This window comes from Sinocyclocheilus rhinocerous, unplaced genomic scaffold (assembly GCF_001515625.1).
Source record: "Sinocyclocheilus rhinocerous isolate Xijiao unplaced genomic scaffold, SAMN03320098_v1.1 scaffold331, whole genome shotgun sequence".
NCBI classification, from domain to species: Eukaryota; Metazoa; Chordata; class Actinopteri; order Cypriniformes; family Cyprinidae; genus Sinocyclocheilus; species Sinocyclocheilus rhinocerous.
This window is the reverse complement of record NW_015656164.1, coordinates 141,638-160,363: the sequence shown is the minus strand read 5'-3', so window position 1 is coordinate 160,363 and position 18,726 is coordinate 141,638. Positions and strand designations below refer to the sequence as shown.

The 18,726-nt window shown below is 38.0% G+C and overlaps 1 protein-coding gene across 1 annotated transcript in view; it reads left to right on the top strand.

The window, feature by feature from the left end:
• Positions 1-18,726, top strand: part of LOC107719710 (E3 ubiquitin-protein ligase RNF123-like) — a 146,096-nt gene that overhangs the window by 34,310 nt on the left and 93,060 nt on the right. Inside the window, exons 29-33 of the mRNA XM_016527196.1 lie at positions 1,016-1,103; positions 2,032-2,119; positions 4,915-4,999; positions 12,545-12,684; positions 16,785-16,973. Coding sequence (XP_016382682.1) covers positions 1,016-1,103; positions 2,032-2,119; positions 4,915-4,999; positions 12,545-12,684; positions 16,785-16,973 — 590 coding nt within the window. The remainder of the gene's footprint in view (positions 1-1,015; positions 1,104-2,031; positions 2,120-4,914; positions 5,000-12,544; positions 12,685-16,784; positions 16,974-18,726) is intronic.

The window sequence follows — 18,726 nt, the reverse complement described above, 5'->3', positions numbered from 1 at the left end:
CATCCTTCCTTCCTTCCTTCCTTCCTTCCTTCATCCGACAGTCCGTCCATCCATCCATCCATCCATCCATCTATTTTTCCATCCTTCCGTCCCCTACTATTCATCCCCTGCAATCCATCCATCCATCCTACCTGCCTCTGTTAATATTCTGTTCCCATTAACTGCAGGAAAAGACTCAGAAAAAAGCAAGCGGCCCAAAAATACGTAGAATAATCAATCTGTTGGCTGTTTTAATGGGAATTCTTTAACCTAATATAGCCGTTGGCTTGTACCTTTCATCACTTCGCTTCATTTCTCACTTAAAGGTATAATTAAAAGCTTCCTCTCTCAGCTCTCAGGCAACATGAAGTCATTTGTGTGATGAGTTGTAGCCGTAGTATTTTCTTAATCCTGTTTAAGGTTAGGGCTATGAAATACCCTCGACTCCTGAATCATGAGTGATGTGCTATGCAAATGAACAGATTTTATTAGACACGACCCATTTGTTTAAATTTCATTTCATAAGCAGGCTTTTCATTATGTTCGCACTCCGTTATGCTGATGTATTTAGATTTTTTTGCATATTTATCTTGTTTTCTGTGGGCTCTTTTACCGAATACGTCATTTTTAACAACAGTTGTTGCACGGTTTGTTTTTAATATGGATTAGTTTTATATTTCAACTAGCTTTTTATATCTGAATAGCTTTTCTTTTGTTGGCAATTCTAGTGGTTAAATTATAATTTTTGTTTTGATCAAGCACTTTTTTCTTAACAAAAGGAGGCTGAGGTGTTAGAAAATCATTGAAGCTTCTACGAATCATTGAACGCTAATAGATATAACAATCATGCATGCAAATGCAAGAAAGAAGCCCTTTTTTAAAGATGATGTGAATGACCGTTTGCAGCCCACTTTATTTACGTAACATATTTCAGAGTAAACCAGGACATGCAGAGTGGGGATTTCATTTATCAAGAATTAATTGAATCATAAAAGCATTGAACAATGTCTTCTGTCTACTTTATTTTCATCCACAGATATCAAAGATTCACTGATGCAGGCTTTAGCCAGTTACGTGTGTTACCCACAATCCCTGCGTGCCGTCGAGAGGATCCCAGAAGAACAGTAAGTGCTTAAGCCTGCGTTTGCATCAAAATGCAGTGATTAATTAATGTTTTTTTTGCTACTGCGTTTCTTATTTTCATCTCACCTTAGACCAGAAACATACTCTATGCACATTTGCAAATGCTGATGTGAATGCTTTGCTAATACATTGTGAGGGTACAGTTGTTTTATGTTTTTGATGGTTTAGATTTATTTTGTTTTTGATGGATTTGTTGTGTTGTTGTTGTTTTTTTTTCTGCTGATTTAGTTTAGTTTTATTTTTGATGACTTTTGTTTTGTCATGTTTTTGATGGTTTAGTTTTGCTTTTTTTTTTGCTTTGTTTTGTATTTTACGTTTTAAAGTTGTTTTTGCTTTGTTGTTGATTTAGTTTTGTTTTTTTATTTTGTTTTTCATCGTTTTGTTTTTGCTTTGTTGTTGGTGGTTTAATTTTGCTTAGTTTTTTTGTCTTTCATGGTTTAGTTTTGCCTTTTTGTTTTGTTTTGTATTTGTTGGTTTACATTTGTTTTGGTTTGGTTTAGTTTAGCTTTTTTGTTTAGTTTTTTTATGGTTTTGTTTAGTGTTTTTGTTTGTTTGTTTTGGTTTGTTTTGTTTTGAAATACTCATTATAGCAATCTGGTAACTTACATCATGCCCAATTATGAAAAACCTGTGCACCCTGGTTCCTGAAAATTCCATAAAACCAGCCAATTAGAATGAATTTCATTTTTATTTGTTTTTGTCTGCAATTTGCATCAGACAACCTAATTTTCATGTATAATGTCTTATTTCTTTGGTTCGATATTTTATTTGTCTTAGTTCATTGTTTCAGTTTTTATGGTTTGTATCATTCGAATCACAAGAATCTCAGCTTTCCAAAGATATATGACACATTTACCTTTTTTTTTTTTTGTGTGTTTGTGTAATTATTTATGATGTAATATCTCCCAGGCGGATGGCTATGATGAGGAACTTACTGGCTCCATATGAACAGAGACCTTGGGCTCAAACGAACTGGATCCTGGTTCGTCTTTGGAGGGTACGCTGCATTTCTTTTACTGTCTTACACAATTCCCTCTCCACCCTTTCCACTCCTTTCTTTTTATCTTCTCCTTGCCTTTCCTCTCCCCCTATTATGCCATTAGATTCCAGCTCAGAATAGGTGCATTATATCAGGGCCATTATGCAGCATATCTCCACTGTTTCCATTTAACATTTATGAAATGGGCCTGACAAACCAGCTACTCCCATTTAGTTGTTTAACATTTATTCCGCTCTCAGTGCCAAAAAGGGGTGACTTGTTTTCTCTTAGAGAAAATATTATTGGGTTTATTCATCCGTAATAGTATGATTATGTGTCTGTTCTTGATCATTTTTTGATCGAGTTTCTTGGAGTGTTGTTCTGTTGTTGTTTTAATTTATGATAAAAAAAAAATCCAGTTTGTAAATTAAGTGTCTCCTCACACAGAGCTGACTAACTTTAATATTTCACACATCACTGGTCACAAAAGAGTGATTTGTTTCCTTACTTTTAGGCCTTACACACAAAATACAGCTAAATATGTTTACCACTTTTCTTCTCTGTTCACACTTTTTATTGTTAACCCCTCATTTTTAACCTTGGGTTAATGTGGTCTTGGGTTAGTGACAATTGCCTTCTACTACTAATTTATTTCTGACCAAACTGAACAACTAGTTCATGTTGTTATGGTTAAAAATGCTTAAAGGGGTCATATGATGCGATTTCAAGTTTTCCTTTCTCTTTGGAGTGTTACAAGCTCTTGGTGCATAAATAAGATCTGTAAAGTTGCAAAGACTAAAGTCTCAAATCCAAAGAGATATTCTTTATAAAAATTAAGAGTCAGCCACGCCTACCTAAAACGCCTGTTCTAACATATCTACGTCACTATGTGGAAATATTAGCATAATGCCGCCCAAATATGCACGCAAAGAAAGAAGGCGTGGTTTCAGAAACAGCAGTAGTGTTGATGCAGCCATGTCAGGGAGACGCTGTGTATTTCAGTGCGAAAGCAGAAGCACTTTATTTGGCCTTCCGAAAGTAGATGCAATTAGGAATCATTGGTTAAAATTTATTTACAACAGAACAGCACAACCCAGATGTTCGAATTTGTGCAACGCATTTTATGGACGACAGTTTTTTGAACCTAGAAGAGTACAAGGCTGGATGTGCAAAAAGGCTATTTCTAAAAAAAAACAAAAAGGTTCAATTCCGACTTTGCTATGACAATCTGGCGCTTCTGAATCAGCGACTGTAAGTATGTTTTGTTATCAGTTTAAGTATTTGCTATTGACTGTTCAAATGCGGAGTTTTGCACAGCGCAGAGTAACGCGTCGTGTGTGTGTGTGTGTGAGGGGAAAAGGGTCACATCACAGGAGAGTGAACTGCCTGTCAGAAATCATAGCACGTCAGCTGTCTTAACCGCGGCTTGTGTACTGCATCATCACTGTGTCTGTCACGCGACTCTGTTGCCCTTTCGGGCTTGAACTGATGGTAAAACTAACGACATTATTAACTGTCTTGATATTTACTTTGAAAGCTGAAGCTCGCGATTATGGTAAGGGACTTTACATTTCCAACGCGTGCTTGTGGTGTTCGGCCAATCACAATGCACTGGGTCAGCTGGCCAATCAGAGCAGACTGCGCTTGTCGGAAGGAGGGACTTTGTAGAAAACGAAGCATTTGAGAGAGGCGGGGCATAAGATAAGATCCCTGAAGTTGCAAAGACTAAAGTCTCAAATCCAAAGAGATATTCTTTATAAAAGTTAAGAGTCAACCACGCCTACCTAAAATGGCTCGTTCTAACATGCCCCCACATGTCTACGTCACTATGTGGAAATATTTGCATAATGCGGCCCAAATGTTCACGCAAAGAAAGAAGGCGTGGTTTCAGGAACAGCAGTAGTGTTGATGCAGCATGTCAGGGAGACGCTGTGTTTCAGTGCGAAAGCAAAAGCACTTTATTTGGCCTTCCGGAAGTAGATGCAATTAGGAATCATTGGTTAAGATTTATTTACAACAGAACAGCACAACCCAGATGTTCGAATTTGTGCAACGCATTTTATGGACGACACGAGTACAAGGCTGGCTGTGCACAAAGGCTATTTCGAAAAAAAAAAGGGTCAATTCTGACTTTGCTATGACAATCTGGCGCTTCTGAATCAGCGACTGTAAGTATGTTTTGTTACTAGTTTAAGAAATTTGCTATTGACTGTTCAAATGCGGAGTTTAGCTCAGCACAGAGTAACGCGTTGTGTGTGTGTGTGTGTGAGGGGAACAGGGTCACATCACAGGAGAGTGAACTGCCTGTCAGAAATCATAGCACGTCAGCTGTCTTAACCGCGGCTTGTGTACTGCATCATCACTGTGTCTGTCACGCGACTCTGTTGCCCTTTCGGGCTTGAACTGATGGTAAAACTAACGACATTATTAACTGTCTTGATATTTACTTTGAAAGCTTGAAGCTCGCGATTATGGTAAGGGGCGTTACATTTCCGACGCGTGCTTGTGGTGTTCGGCCAATCACAATGCACTGGGTCAGCTGGCCAATCAGAGCAGACTGCGCTTGTCAAAGGAGGGGGCTTTGTAGAAAACGAAGCGTTTGAGAGAGGCGGGGCATAGAGGACCTACAATAATGTACAGTATTTGAAAAAGAATGTGTTTTTTGAACATTAAAGCATGTCAACATATTCTGTTAAACCAAATAATGATCTTTAAAATAGCATCATATGACCCATTTAAATTTGAATGTGGTTGTCACTCACACAGCTTTGCAGTCTGTATGTGGTTTTATATTGTATTCCTCCTGTCGACAGGGTTGTGGCTTTGGCTACAGGTACACACGTCTGCCTCATCTGCTGAAGACCAAACCGGAGGACGCAAACCTGCCCAGCCTGCAAAGTGAGTGACTGTCCTGTCTTCCTCCATCTTTATTTCCATCTTTAGTTTTTTTTTTCTGAAAACTTTTTCTTTACTTTTCTGTACTTTGTTTTCCATTGAATTTATATTTGTTTTATAATTTGGTAATGTTTTAAAATTATTTAAATGTTTTGTGAAGATTAAATAATTGTAATAGAATTAGAGATCTTGATAGACTAAAATGTAATTAAATTATTGATATTATAGTATATAGCATATATCAGTAATGAAAATCATTCAAAGGCATCACACTGAACATGATGAAAGCATTGAATAGACAAAAAATGGCCTTAGAAGTGTTTTCTGACACGATCTATCTGAGTCTGTCAGTTTAAACTCACTTTTATTGATGTCCCATAATGCTTTACTGCTCAAAACCCAGAATACACTAGACGCAGATTTATATTTACAATAAGTCAAAGCACAGACACTCAAGAGTCATTTATCATGATAACCACCTCATAAACAATAATGTTATTCATTAAAGTTTTTCTGCTTGGCATTTTTCTTAGAAATTTCCTTGAATGCTGTCAGCATCTTAGAGTTTGTTTGTTTGTTTGTTAGATTGTTGCTGGATATACCAATTATATACATTTACCAACCGCATTTTTTGTCACTAGTCAAGATGTATAAGTATAGCCTGTAGTAACAATAATTGTAGGAGGAGTTTTGCAAGGAAAGGATACACTGAAACATCAGAAAATGTTGTTTGTCCACCTCAGAAGTAAATTTTATTTGAGGTTTGCCATTTTGCAACCTGTTACCAAATTGTATAGTGTGTGAGCAGTTTAAAACAATTTATTTATGTATTTATTTATTTACATTAAACATGCAAATTATAAATATATATATTTTTAAATACTTAATGTTATTTAAGTATTTATTTTAGAGCTGTCAGTTTAACGTGTTAATTAATTAGTTATGAAAAAATAACGCGATTAAAATATTTTAACGCAGTTAACGCACTGGCCCCACCCCCAGACGCAGTAAATGCAGTTATGCCCTAAATTTCAAGATATTGGTGCAGAAATGCCCCTGTGTGAGGTTTTGTCTCATATTTATTTCATATAATATCACACGTGCAGCGAGAGCAATATTACGAGTGCTGATTTTGTCCGGAATATCACAAGTTTAAATGTGATTTTATAAAGCAGTTCAATAAATAAGAAGTTAATGTTGTGTTATATTTTAAACACAATATTATATATTTTTGCTCAATTTAGCAGAGAACATATTACCTTTAAAGCCACAGCAGAACTGTTGTGCGTCTCCGAGCAACACAGCGGTGTTTAGTTTCTGAATGAATCCGCGTTTTGAACTAATCGTGTGAATCAATGATTCAAAGGCCCATTCATAAAATTTACTTAATTCCTGAATGAATCAGCCGTTTGAACGAATCGAATTAAGACATTTACCACCACCTGCTGGCAGATTTATTTTCTTAATTGGAGTATAGTTTCATAAAAAATTAATAAATGAAGAAGAAGAAGAAGAAGAAGAATATTAAAGGGATAGTTCACCCCAAAAGCAACAAAAAAATCTGTAATTTCAAACCTTTCTTTTGTGGAACATAAAAGAAGGTATTTTGAAGACTGTTGGTAACAAAAGCTGTTTTGGTTACCAATGACTTTCATTGTATGAACTAAAAATACTGAGATGTTTCTCAAATTATCTTCTTTTATGTTCCATATTTATGTTAGGCCGTTTTAGCCTAAATGTTTGTGTAATATATTTTATGTTGAATCAAATAAATATTTATTTCTAAAGCTACAATTTGTAATGTCTACTTGATACTTTCTAATTTAACACAAAAATAGCTTTAAATAATCTTTTGTGGGTATTTTCACAGTCAAATGTATTTTAATCGACACATCATGTAATTAGATAAAAAATTTGAATCGACTGACAGGCCTAATTTATTTATTTATTTATTTACATTAAACATGCAAATTATAAAGATTTTTAAATAAGACTTAAATAACAAATACTTAATAAATAGCATTTATTTAATGAATTAAAAAAAATTATAATTACAGGGTTGCATATTTTGCCTAAATGAAGCCAACACTCAGTAAAGGCTAGCTAGTTTTGGGGCCACATTTTTGTTTGTAGTTATTGATAAATGTATATATTTATATTCCCATAAATTATATACTTATAATTCCATAAATGAAAGAAACATAATATATTTTCTCGTAATAATGTTGGTAGCAGGATTGAAAGATTGAGCTTGATGAATGGCGTCAACGTTGTTATAATATTGACATTACACAATTATGTAATGATATTGACATTATTTACTTCATGTTGTGGTGTAAGGGTCCAAATTATGTCATTTCTGTCTGGGTATCACAATTATGCAATGTTCCATTTTTAATGGCGGGAATATCATTCTGTAACAGAGTTGCTCTGAAATTCATTGAATATCATTTCAAAAGATTATTTACCGTAACTGCATGTAAAACTGAGTGAGCATCCATTTGAAATCAAATCATGTTTGTTCTTTGTTCCTGACCCTGGAATCTACATCCCCACTGACGTTATTAGGAAGTCATGATCAATAATGTAGAACACTGAGTACAGATGCTGTTTTTACTAGAGCGGTTTTGACATCATGCCATTCTTCTGTGCGACTGTAAAAAGTCTGTGCTTCTAACTCATTAAAGTCGAACTTGGCTCCTTCACCTTATTTCTTTCAGCAGCTTCAGATCAATACTTTTTAAGAGACCATCCATTAAGTCAAACCATCTGTTGCTTCAACCAGAGATGTTTCCCCTTATCAATTTACTTTAAAGCAGTACACTTTTTGAATTTAATCACTCACAGTTCACTGCCAGCCTATTTTTTTTGAATACATAATAGATCAGCTCAGTGTATTGGGAACTTCCTCAGGGAAAACATGTGAACTGACATCTTGCAAGCTTAGGTTCCTTTTCATGGTCGATATGAAACGTTCACAACCGATTTTACTTCTATAATGTGACATAATTTAGATGGAAAACAGGATGTTCATTAAGTAACATGTACTTCAGAAGTCAATTTTATCTATCAGGAATTGATTGTCAATTTGCTTAGCAGAAGAAAGGCTTGGAGCGCTTAATCAAGAGACCGATGCTTGGCTGTGAGGAATAAATTGTAAAGTTGTCACTTTGTGAAGGGACACTTGTCTTGACACTTCAGCTTGTCTTGTATGTGATGCATGAATTCCCTCCCTGGTCTGATGAGTCTTGTCTCAATGCTAATTCCATCTTTTTTCCCACTCTCATTTGCATGACGTCCAGGGGATTTGTCAATTGCTAGTTTTCAAAGTAAGTTTCGTTCCCATTTGGTAGTTTTCACCTTTGGTTGACCCTTATTAAACACTTTCCTAATTGCTGGTCTGCTCCGATGTAGCCTGAATGACTGACGTGAGGGTAAAGCGGGCTCACAGCAGACTGATTTGCGTTTAGGATTGTGTCCACACGACCATTTACCCACTCTTAAAGTTAGTAATAGTGGTGTCTTGTACCATTCAGTTTTGCCCAAGTTTGCTCCTTTAGTCCCTTCTAGCCATGTATTGTCCTTGCCAGTAGTTTGTTGTTTTTTCCCTCAGTAATTGTGCCAATTACCATGTGATTAATGTGTCACCTTTGTGTCCTACTCTAGATTATTAGTTAATTATGCTGCTCAAATGTTGGCTGCAGTCCAAATTCAAATATTCATCAGAATCCACATTTTGTACTTGGTAAAAAAAATGAACTGGTAATACTTAAGAAGTCCTACAGAAATTTACCATGGTACTGTTTCCACTAAAATAACGTAGTTAACTAGTTGACTCAGTGATCTGGTTGGAGTAGTTCCCTGGTGGGCAGATTGTTAGTGAATAACAACCTAAACCAAAGGTTCTCAACTTTGGCCCTCGATGTCTTCTTTCCTCACTTGATCAAACTCACCGAACTATAACTTTCTAGTAATCCTGAAGACCTCTATTAGTGCAAGTGTCTTTGATTTAGGGTTGGAGCTAAACTCTGCAGGAAAGTGGACCTTGAAGACAAGAGTTGAGAACCCCTGACCTGAACTTCAGTACGTTCCTCACACAAAGTTATCATTTCAGAAGACTTGTAGCACACAAGTCGACTACTTTTATGATGGTTCTTGATCTTTTTTGAAGCCGGAAACTTCCAGTCCACAATTGTTATTGCATGGAAAAGAGCGACCAGGATATTCTGCAAAATTGATCCTTTTTTGTTTATTGGAAGAAAAAATAAATGCAGGTTTAGATTGACATGAAGGTGACTGAATCTTTTAAAGGTGTTTCTATCCATTTTGTTTATCGGATCCTACCTTAAAGCAATTTAAAATGGAATTGACTCTGCAGTAACAGAGTGATTGCTTGCCTCTCAACGCCTGGAGTTCTGAAACATGTGCATCGTGCCATAGCTGCCTGCTACTTGGTCTCTCTTATGGCTTTTCATTCTATGTTTATTCCTCGCTTATTGCCCCCCCACCCTTATTTTCCAAGCTGCCACTTACACAGACTTCATCTAATTAAACATAAAGGTTGCATCTCTATCAGAGACCTACACCTCAGTGTCTAATGATTAGCTTTATTTAGAGCTATATTGCCATTGTTTGCTCTTGCTTTTAACACTGTGCTCCAAGGCTTTTAGCGTGTTTGCGATCACTGTGCTTTTCCAGATAAGGTATTAAATTTCCCAGTGTCCTCTTTGTGTGCATATAATGAGAGCGAGTGCCCTTTCTGTGTTCTCCAGACGTGGTCAGATAGCAGTAATAGAACGGCTAGGGGGCGGGTGCGATGGTTTCCCATCAGCCCTATGTTTTGCTGTTTCATTATTTTGTTATTTTATGTCGTCATTCTGTTCGCATGCAGTGTTCAGATCTGATTGTTTCCCCTCTCGTACGTCCATGGTATTTGCCATTTGGTATTTGCCATTTTGTCTTATTATTGAATAATTAGGGTTGTGGGATCAATGAAAAAGATGGATTTTTCTTGGAAACATGGTTTTTAGGTATTCTTATGGGATCCAAGGGTTATATTATGGCTAGATGGACAGGCCTTTTGTAATACTGATTGTGATGGAACGACTGTCTTTACTCACATCAATGCTGCCCTGACTCTTCAATCGCCTCTCTTCGGAGAAAAGTGCAATCACAATCCCTGTTGGGCAGCGGTGATGATATATGCCTTTATAGTGCCTCGTCACTACTGCCTTTAAATGCATCGCATACCTCTCTACAAGAGACCAATCCCTTCACCAGTGCATGCACAATAGTTTCCCCATAGCAATCCAATGGCACCAAAAGTAGAGTCACCGTACGCGCTTTCCAAGGCACAGATACATGTAGCAACTGGCCACCCAAGAGGCTGGCCGTGTGATGAGGTGTGGCTGAAGTTAATATTGTCTTGTAACTGCCACCTTTAAATGCAGAGCAAGAACCCCTCAAGCCTGATCTTTTCCCCAGTGCATGCACAATGGTTTCCCGTAGGTTCAGGAAGGGAGCGGGAAGGGAATTCCTCGACACTTAAAGTAGAGTGTTTTCTGAGACGCAGCTACGCTTTGCTGCTGACCGACCAAGAAGGCGGCTGTGTGATGAGGTGTAGCTGAAGTTAATATCACTGCTTCCTTTAAATGCAGAGCGTGCCTCTCCTCAAGAGACTGGTCTCAACTGTGCATGGGATTGTCCCAATTGGTTCAAGAAAGGAGTAGGCAGGGAATCCCAAACTACAAGAGGTAGAGTTGCCGCACCAACTCACTTTGCCGTGGCCCCCGGGGAAGCCAGGTTGTCACACTGTCAGAAGAAATGTGCTAAAATTGTACCTTGTACCTAAAATGCCTTGTCCCTTGGGTAGAAGCCTCAGGTACACCTTGTATCTGTACCTTATTTAGGGGTGCATATATAAGGTACAGATGAGTACCTTTGAGGGTACTGCCCCAATAACGAGCACAGTTTTTTTCTGATGCTGCCAGCTTTTGAATTCCAGATTTCAAGGGGAGAGTCTGTAGACCACTGGACCCTGCCTGTGCCTGAACCTTTATTAACACGTCCAGACCTTCACAGTCCAGTTATTCATGGGATAGTTCACCCAAAATGAAAATTCTGTCATTAATTACTCACCCTCATGTCCTTCCAAACCCATAAGACCTTAGTTCATCTTCGAAACACCTTCCATAGACAGCAACGCAACTACCATGTTCAAGGCACAGAAAGGACATCGTTAAAATAGTCCATGTGACATCAGTGGTCCAACCTTAATTTTATGAAGCCATGAGAATACTTTTGTGCGCAAAGAAAACAAAAATACAGACTTTACTCAACAATTTCTTCTTTTCTGTGTCAGTCTTCGACGCGCGGCCACGAGAGTACCACGACACATGTGTATGGTGCCCGTGAATGCAGGAGCCGGCGTTCTGACATAGAACACGCATGTGCTGCGTCTTGACACGGAAGAGAAGAAATTTTAAACAGATAGCTCACCCAAAAATGAAAATTCTGTCATTAATTACTCACCCTCATGTCCTTCCAAACCCATAAGACCTTAGTTCATCTTCGAAACACCTTCCATAGACAGCAACGCAACTACCATGTTCAAGGCACAGAAAGGACATCGTTAAAATAGTCCATGTGACATCAGTGGTCCAACCTTAATTTTATGAAGCCATGAGAATACTTTTGTGCGCAAAGAAAACAAAAATACAGACTTTACTCAACAATTTCTTCTTTTCTGTGTCAGTCTTCGACGCGCGGCCACGAGAGTACCACGACACATGTGTATGGTGCCCGTGAATGCAGGAGCCGGCGTTCTGACATAGAACACGCATGTGCTGCGTCTTGACACGGAAGAGAAGAAATTGGTGAGTAAAGTCGTTGTTTTTGTTTTCTTTGCGCACAAAAAGTATTTTAGTAGCTTCATAACATTACGGTTGAACCACTGATGTCACATGGACTATTTTAACTATGTCCTGACTACCTTTCTGGGCTTTGAACATGCCCGTTGCGTTGCTGTTTATGCAGGGTCAGAAAGCTTTGGATTTCATCAAAAATATCTTAATTTGTGTTTCAAAGATGAAAGGTGTTATGGGTTTGGAACGACATGAGGGTGAGTAATTAATGACAGCATTTTCATTTTTGGGTGAACTATCCCTTTAAAATCTCCTTTCAGTTCAACCTCATTCTCCTATGGGCACTTGATTCCCCCTTTTTAATATTTGAAAATCATTTCAAATGAAAACCTCTTCAATGATGAAAGCCTGCCACATGATGTAAGTGATGTCTGGTTTTATAACTTACCAAGAATCAGACTTAGAGCACTGTAAATCCTAAACTATAGAAAAGGTTGGTTTGATCATTGTGGGTAGATTGGCTAGTCCACAATTTAACTTATTCAGAGACAGAAAGGCGTAACCTAAATAATTTTTTGACGTGACTAACCATAGCTTGCTATTGTAATTTTTGTTATACTCATGATTTAAAATAAATAAATAAATCATAGACTTGCTGAATGTGCTTTTCTCTGATTGGCTACAGAGCCCTGTCCATCACTACTGCTGCAGAGACATATGGCTGAACTCCTTAGTCAAGACAAAGACATGGCTGCCAGTTTCCTCAATAGCGTCTTAAACCAGCTCAACTGGGCCTTCTCCGAATTCATCGGCATGATACAGGAGGTAAGAAACTTTTGCCTTCATACCAGACAAACAGAAAGTCTCACCTCAAAATCAGGCAGAAGTTGAAGCTTCAACACACTGAAGTAAAAGTTAAAAGTAAAAGTTTTTGTTTGTTTTTTAACCAAAACTTTAAATTTGTAGCCGGTTGTTTTCTCCAACCCCACTGATCAGCCCTCTAACACTGTAGCTAACTCAATCAGAGCCTGTAAATTATTCACTATGACTATGTAATCATGACTGCCACTTGATATTTGAACTGAATAACCATTATCTTGCATTTTCAGTGTAAAATGAATCTTTGCATAGTTCAAGTTACTTAGTCTTTGAAATATTCATTAGATGTGTTTGTTTGTATCGATAAGAAGTGCCTAATAACAAGACTTCTGCCACTTTTGAAGAAAATGGGAGTGGTGCTTGCCCATGCAAACATCAACGCCACAATGCTAGTGTGCTGCGAATGTGTTTTAAGCATTTGCTAGACATTTTTTGGGTGTTAGACACCTAGGTGTCCCAGGGTGATTCTAGAGTGTTGCTAGGCAGTTATTTGAGTGTTCTAGGTGGTTGCTAAGGCATTGCTAAAGTGTTCTGACTGGTTGTTGGTGTGTTGATTGGTGGTGGAGTTTTTTTTTTTTAAGAGTTTCTAAGATGTTTAGTGCCAGTTAGAGTGTTATTAGGTGGTTGCTTTGGTTTACTGGAAGGTTTCTAGGGTGTTGTTAGGCAATTACTATTAAGAAAGCATCATACAATTAAAGTGATAATATGCCTTTCTTCAACAAGTCACATGATTTGAAGTATCATTCACGTTCGTAGCGCAAATACAGACACAGTTTGCATTTCATTTATGTATAACGAAAGCCTGAAACTTAACATGACTTGAAACTAGTGCTGTCAAAATTAGCACGTTAACGCATGTGATGAATTTTTCCACTTTAATGGCGTTCAAAATATTTAACGCTGTTAACACAGGGGCGAAGCTAGGGTTGGCCACCCCACTCAAAACTGCTGCTTCTGTCTGTTTTTTTCTTGACAAAAATTGTGTTTATTTAGACGCGGAACGTCTTTACAAGCACATCAAACGGGAGACTTTTCAGACGCGCACTCCACTTCGCCTCAGCGCCAGGCGCTAGTCAAACGAGCGCGGAAATGGTACAGGTGACGAGAAGCTTCAGAACATCAGTGAACTGCGGTCAGATGAGATGTTGTCAGGCCATATGTCAGTAATTTATTATACCACCATTGATTATAATTGGTTTATGTGAAGACTGTTTTAAGTTAAATTAAACATTGTTATTTTTTTAAGTCTAATAAATGTTCAAATTGATAGCTCTCATTTATAGGCTTACTGTAATGTTGAATGGCTATAATCAATGGTCAATTTCCTAGAGACATCAGTATTGTATCAGTGATACTCGACTTCAGTCATAAAAGATGACACTAAACAAATATAAAAAAAATATATACTGACTTTGTTGTTTGTTCATTTATTTGAAGATTGCATACAATTATTGCAATATAAAAGTATATTTAAAAACGTTAATGTTAGGTAAGATTAATCGTGATTAATTAGTTAAAAAGTTTTAATCGATTGACAGCACTACTTTCTTTTGCTGCCTTCCAAGCACTGGAATTTAGTTTACCTTGTGCTCAATTCACCCCGTTAACAACTTCATTCAGCCGCACACTAATTTGATAATTTGGACACCATGGAAACAACCTTTTGGGAAGAGTAGCGCGCGCGCCCCTCCCGTTGTAGGGTCATTACTAAACGCAGGCTTTGGAGTCTCGGGAAGATACAGAAGAAAGCAAAACCTCCCTGGTCTATAATGGCGGGGAATTAAACCTCAGACGTAAAAGCACTTTCTCACCAGGCTTTCTCCTCAACTCTTAAATCAATGTCTTTCAGGAGAGCCGAAGCGCTGAAATTCTACCTATTGCAGATTGGACTTTGATTCGTATGCTACTTTGCCTGGAGGTTTGGCTGGCTCTTAGGAGCGCCTTTCATCTGTGATGATCCACGAATTAGGAGGCACTGGTCTCCAGGGGAGTTTGTGATGTGTTTACGGCCTCAGTTTCAGTGAGCACTAAATTGAAATGAAGGGTAGATGTAGAAAAGACTGATGAGAATGTCTAAGCATCAAGACTCTGAATACATGTGCACTAAATACAAATGTTTTATACCTAAAGAACTGAATGGTAAAATGTTTTTGCTGTTAGGCCTGGGCGATAAAACGGTATCGGTATTTATCGAAGGTGCACCTTCATTGATTACGATAGAAAAAAATCCCCAATTCCATTCCACTGCGTCTCATATGTTTTTAAATGCAATCTGTGTGATTGGCGCTCCGTCCCTTTTTATTAAGCTATTCATAAATACATGATGCTGTTTTGTTCATAATTGTTAATGCAATGTATGCAATTCTATTTAATTTATATATGTTAGTTCAGACATCATGCACTTTTTTTACAGATAGTTGTTATTTCATTGCAATGAATAAACAATTTAATGCGGTGCATTATTTTGCTCATTGCGCCCTTCTGTGGCCTCAGGAGACAAGCCAAAAATTTCCTTAAAGGGATAGTTCACCCAAAAATGAAAATTATGTCATTAATTTCTCACCCTCATATCGTTCCAAACCCGTAAGACCTTCGTTCATCTTCAGAACACAAATTAAGATATTTTTGATGAAATCCCTGCATAGACAGCAACACAACTGTGATGTTCCCAGGTCCAGAAACGTAGCAAGGACATCTGTAAAATAGTCCATGTGACATCAGGGGTTCAACCGTAATTTTACGAAGCTATGAGAATACTTTTTGTGCTCAAAAAACATAAAATAACGACTTTATTCAACAATTTTTCTCCTCCTCGTTAGGGCTGAGACTAAAAATCGATGCATCGTGAATCGAGAAATGATTCAGCATCGATTCTGAGATTTTCCAAAGACATCGCGATTCTCTCTTGAATCGATTCCAGTTCCTTACACACGCACCATTTAAACTTAAAATAATCATTCATAAAGTTCGAAAAGGTTGAAGCAAATTACAAGGATGTTCACAGTGGGCTGTTTACATTAATCTCGCATCATAAAAGCCAAAGTACATTTAACCACTTACATTACTCAGCTGAACGCAAAAGAAGGTTGAAGCGAATTACCAGGATGTTCACAGAGTGGGCTGTTTACATTAATCTCGCATCATAAAAGCATAAAAGCCAAAGTACATTTAACCACTTACATTACTCAGCCGAACGCAAAAGCGCTCTTCTTTGTGAGCATTTGAGTGTGCGGTTAAAAACTAGCCTAGAGCGCCATTTGCTGTTAAAAACTAAGCTCAGAATCGATTCGAGAGAAAATCACGATGCATTCGGAAAATCTCAGAGTCGATCCACGAATCGTGATGCATTGATTTATTGTCCCAGCCCTTACTCCTCGTCCCGTCTGCAGCGGCTTGATGCATTCGGAAAATCTCAGAATCGATCCACGAATCGTGATGCATCGATTTATTGTCTCAGCCCTACTCCTCGTCCTGTCTGCAGCGGCTTGCCGCCAATGTGGAGAGTATCACGACACATGCGCTTGCTTCCACTTCATGTAAACGACGCATGTGCATGGCGCTGCTGCTTATGTTAACACACATGCATACAGTGCAGTGCGTACAGTGGTTAAATTTAAACCTTTTTTATTGCTGTTTGTTTAAAGAGGTTATAAAAAATGTCAATAATTATTGATACCGAATGATATGAAAAATTGTATCGTGATACAATTTTTTTTAGCTATATCGCTCAACCCTACTTGCTATGCAATTGCTGAGTGGTCCTTGGCATGTTGCCATACAGTTATTAGGGTGTTCCGGGTGGTTGCAGGTTGGTTGCTGGGGTATTCTGGGTCCTTTGCCTAATTCAAAAAAGCCCATGGGCTTATCTTCAATCTATTGCTGTTACTCTAATATGAATATGAATAATTTAACTGTCATTGGGTCTTATTTTACCTCATTCCGTGCAACAAGACATACAGCCCCGTATCGGCAGTTTCATAACATCTTTTTTGACCTCCCTGTGCTTCCAATATGGTCTCTTCATGTCTTCATTTCTTTCCTGTCAGATCCAACAGGCAGCTGAGTGGCCTGAGAGGAATTTCGTGGACACGCGGCAGTTAAAAGTGTGCGCGACCTGTTTTGACCTGTCTGTCAGTCTGTTGCGGGTCCTGGAGATGACCATCACTCTAGTGCCGGAAATATTCCTGGACTGGACCCGCCCCTCCGCCGAGCTGTTGCTACGCCGATTGGCTCAGGTGAGTGTGATTGACAGCTGGGATGTGTTCTGAAAACGTTGTTCTAAAAACTTTCAAAACTTGCCAGTGCAAAGTGAATAAAATTAAATGTATTTTATGTAGACATCGAACTATACTAGTCTACTGTCTGTGCAGACAATATGTCAGAACCTTCCTCTATAGACTTGCGTTATTTTATTACGTTCCATTGTTATTATTATTTGCTTTTGTTTGTTTAATAAATGAAAGCTACGGTTGGGATTTTTTTGACATTTTTTGCATTGTACCTGATTTACATTTATTCTTTTAGTGGATTGGGTGCTTCAGAAATAGACATCGTGTGAAAAACAAGACTATCAATGGACGCAATTCGTTCTTTGTGAATCCCCCAAAATGTTATTAAATTGGAGAATATAGCCAATTTAAAGCATAAAGTATCACAGCTTAGCAGTGCAAAGAATCTGTATTGGATGAAAGCTAATGGTTGGGGTTTATTGATCCATAAATTAGGTCATTTTGTCAAACCATAAAAGTTCTTACAAGGGTGATGGAGGCGAGGCAGTCATTATTAGAAAAAAAAAAAAAGATGAAAGCTATTTGAGGCTTTTCACCTTTATAGGCATTTTTTTTTTTTAAATGAGTGTTTGTTTATGGATGATGTATGTGGTGCTTTCCACAAATAGGGTACACCTTAGTCTCCCATTACTTAAAACCATTAAATGCACAAATCTCATATTTTTCATTTATGCATTTTTTTTTTCCTGACACTGACTAATCGTTCATTTATAGGAAATATAACTTTATTAATAACTAAAATGGGTACGTTGGGTGCAAAATTAGCTAGAAACTATTGACTGACATACCCCACTGGCATACCCCAACCTAAACACCCCACCCCCACCCTAAATTTTATTTAATCTTGTAATTTAATATCTTAAAGGGGTCATATGATGCGATTTCAATTTTTCCTTTCTCTTTGGAGTGTTACAAGCTCTTGGTGCATAAAGAAGATCTGTAAAGTTGCAAAGACTAAAGTCTCAAATCCAAAGTGATATTCTTTATAAAAGTTAAGAGTCAGCCACGCCTACCTGAAACGGCTCGTTCTAACACGCCCCCACATGTCTACATCACTATGTGGGAAGATTTGCATAACGCCGCCCAAATGTTCACGCAAAGAAAGAAGGCGTAACTTTTATTCTCACTGTAGTATTGTTGCCGCTGCCGCCATTTCATGAAGACGCTGTGTGCTTCGTTGTGAAAGCGAAACTACTTTGTTTGATCTTCCAAAAGAGGACGATATCCGCTTAGTCATGCCTAGAGCTGATCTGTGCTGGTCGCTGAGGAAATACATCAACTTTCACCGTGGACGAAGCGGAGTCCAGCCCGGGGTCGTCACATGTGGTTGCCGCTCTTTCGTCGGATCCGCCGGGCGCGCCGTTCTCGACCCCGCCGCCTCTGCTAACGCTAGCCCGGCCTCAGCTCACGCTAAGCTGGGGCTTCCGCCATTACACCAAATACACCAAATAATGTTCTTTTTAGCAACATCATATGACCCCTTTAATGTAAAAAAGACAAACGATGTAGGTATGTAAAATAGTTTTAATACTGTTTATTTTATTTTGATGTATATGTAATGCTTACTGCTCGGAAATTATTAAATCACAAATATGTGGGTTTTAATCTGTATTTAGTCATGTCCAAAAGTTGTTAACAGAAAAAAAATTATATGATAAAAATCATATAAATGTAAAAAGACAAGTGATATAGGTTTGTA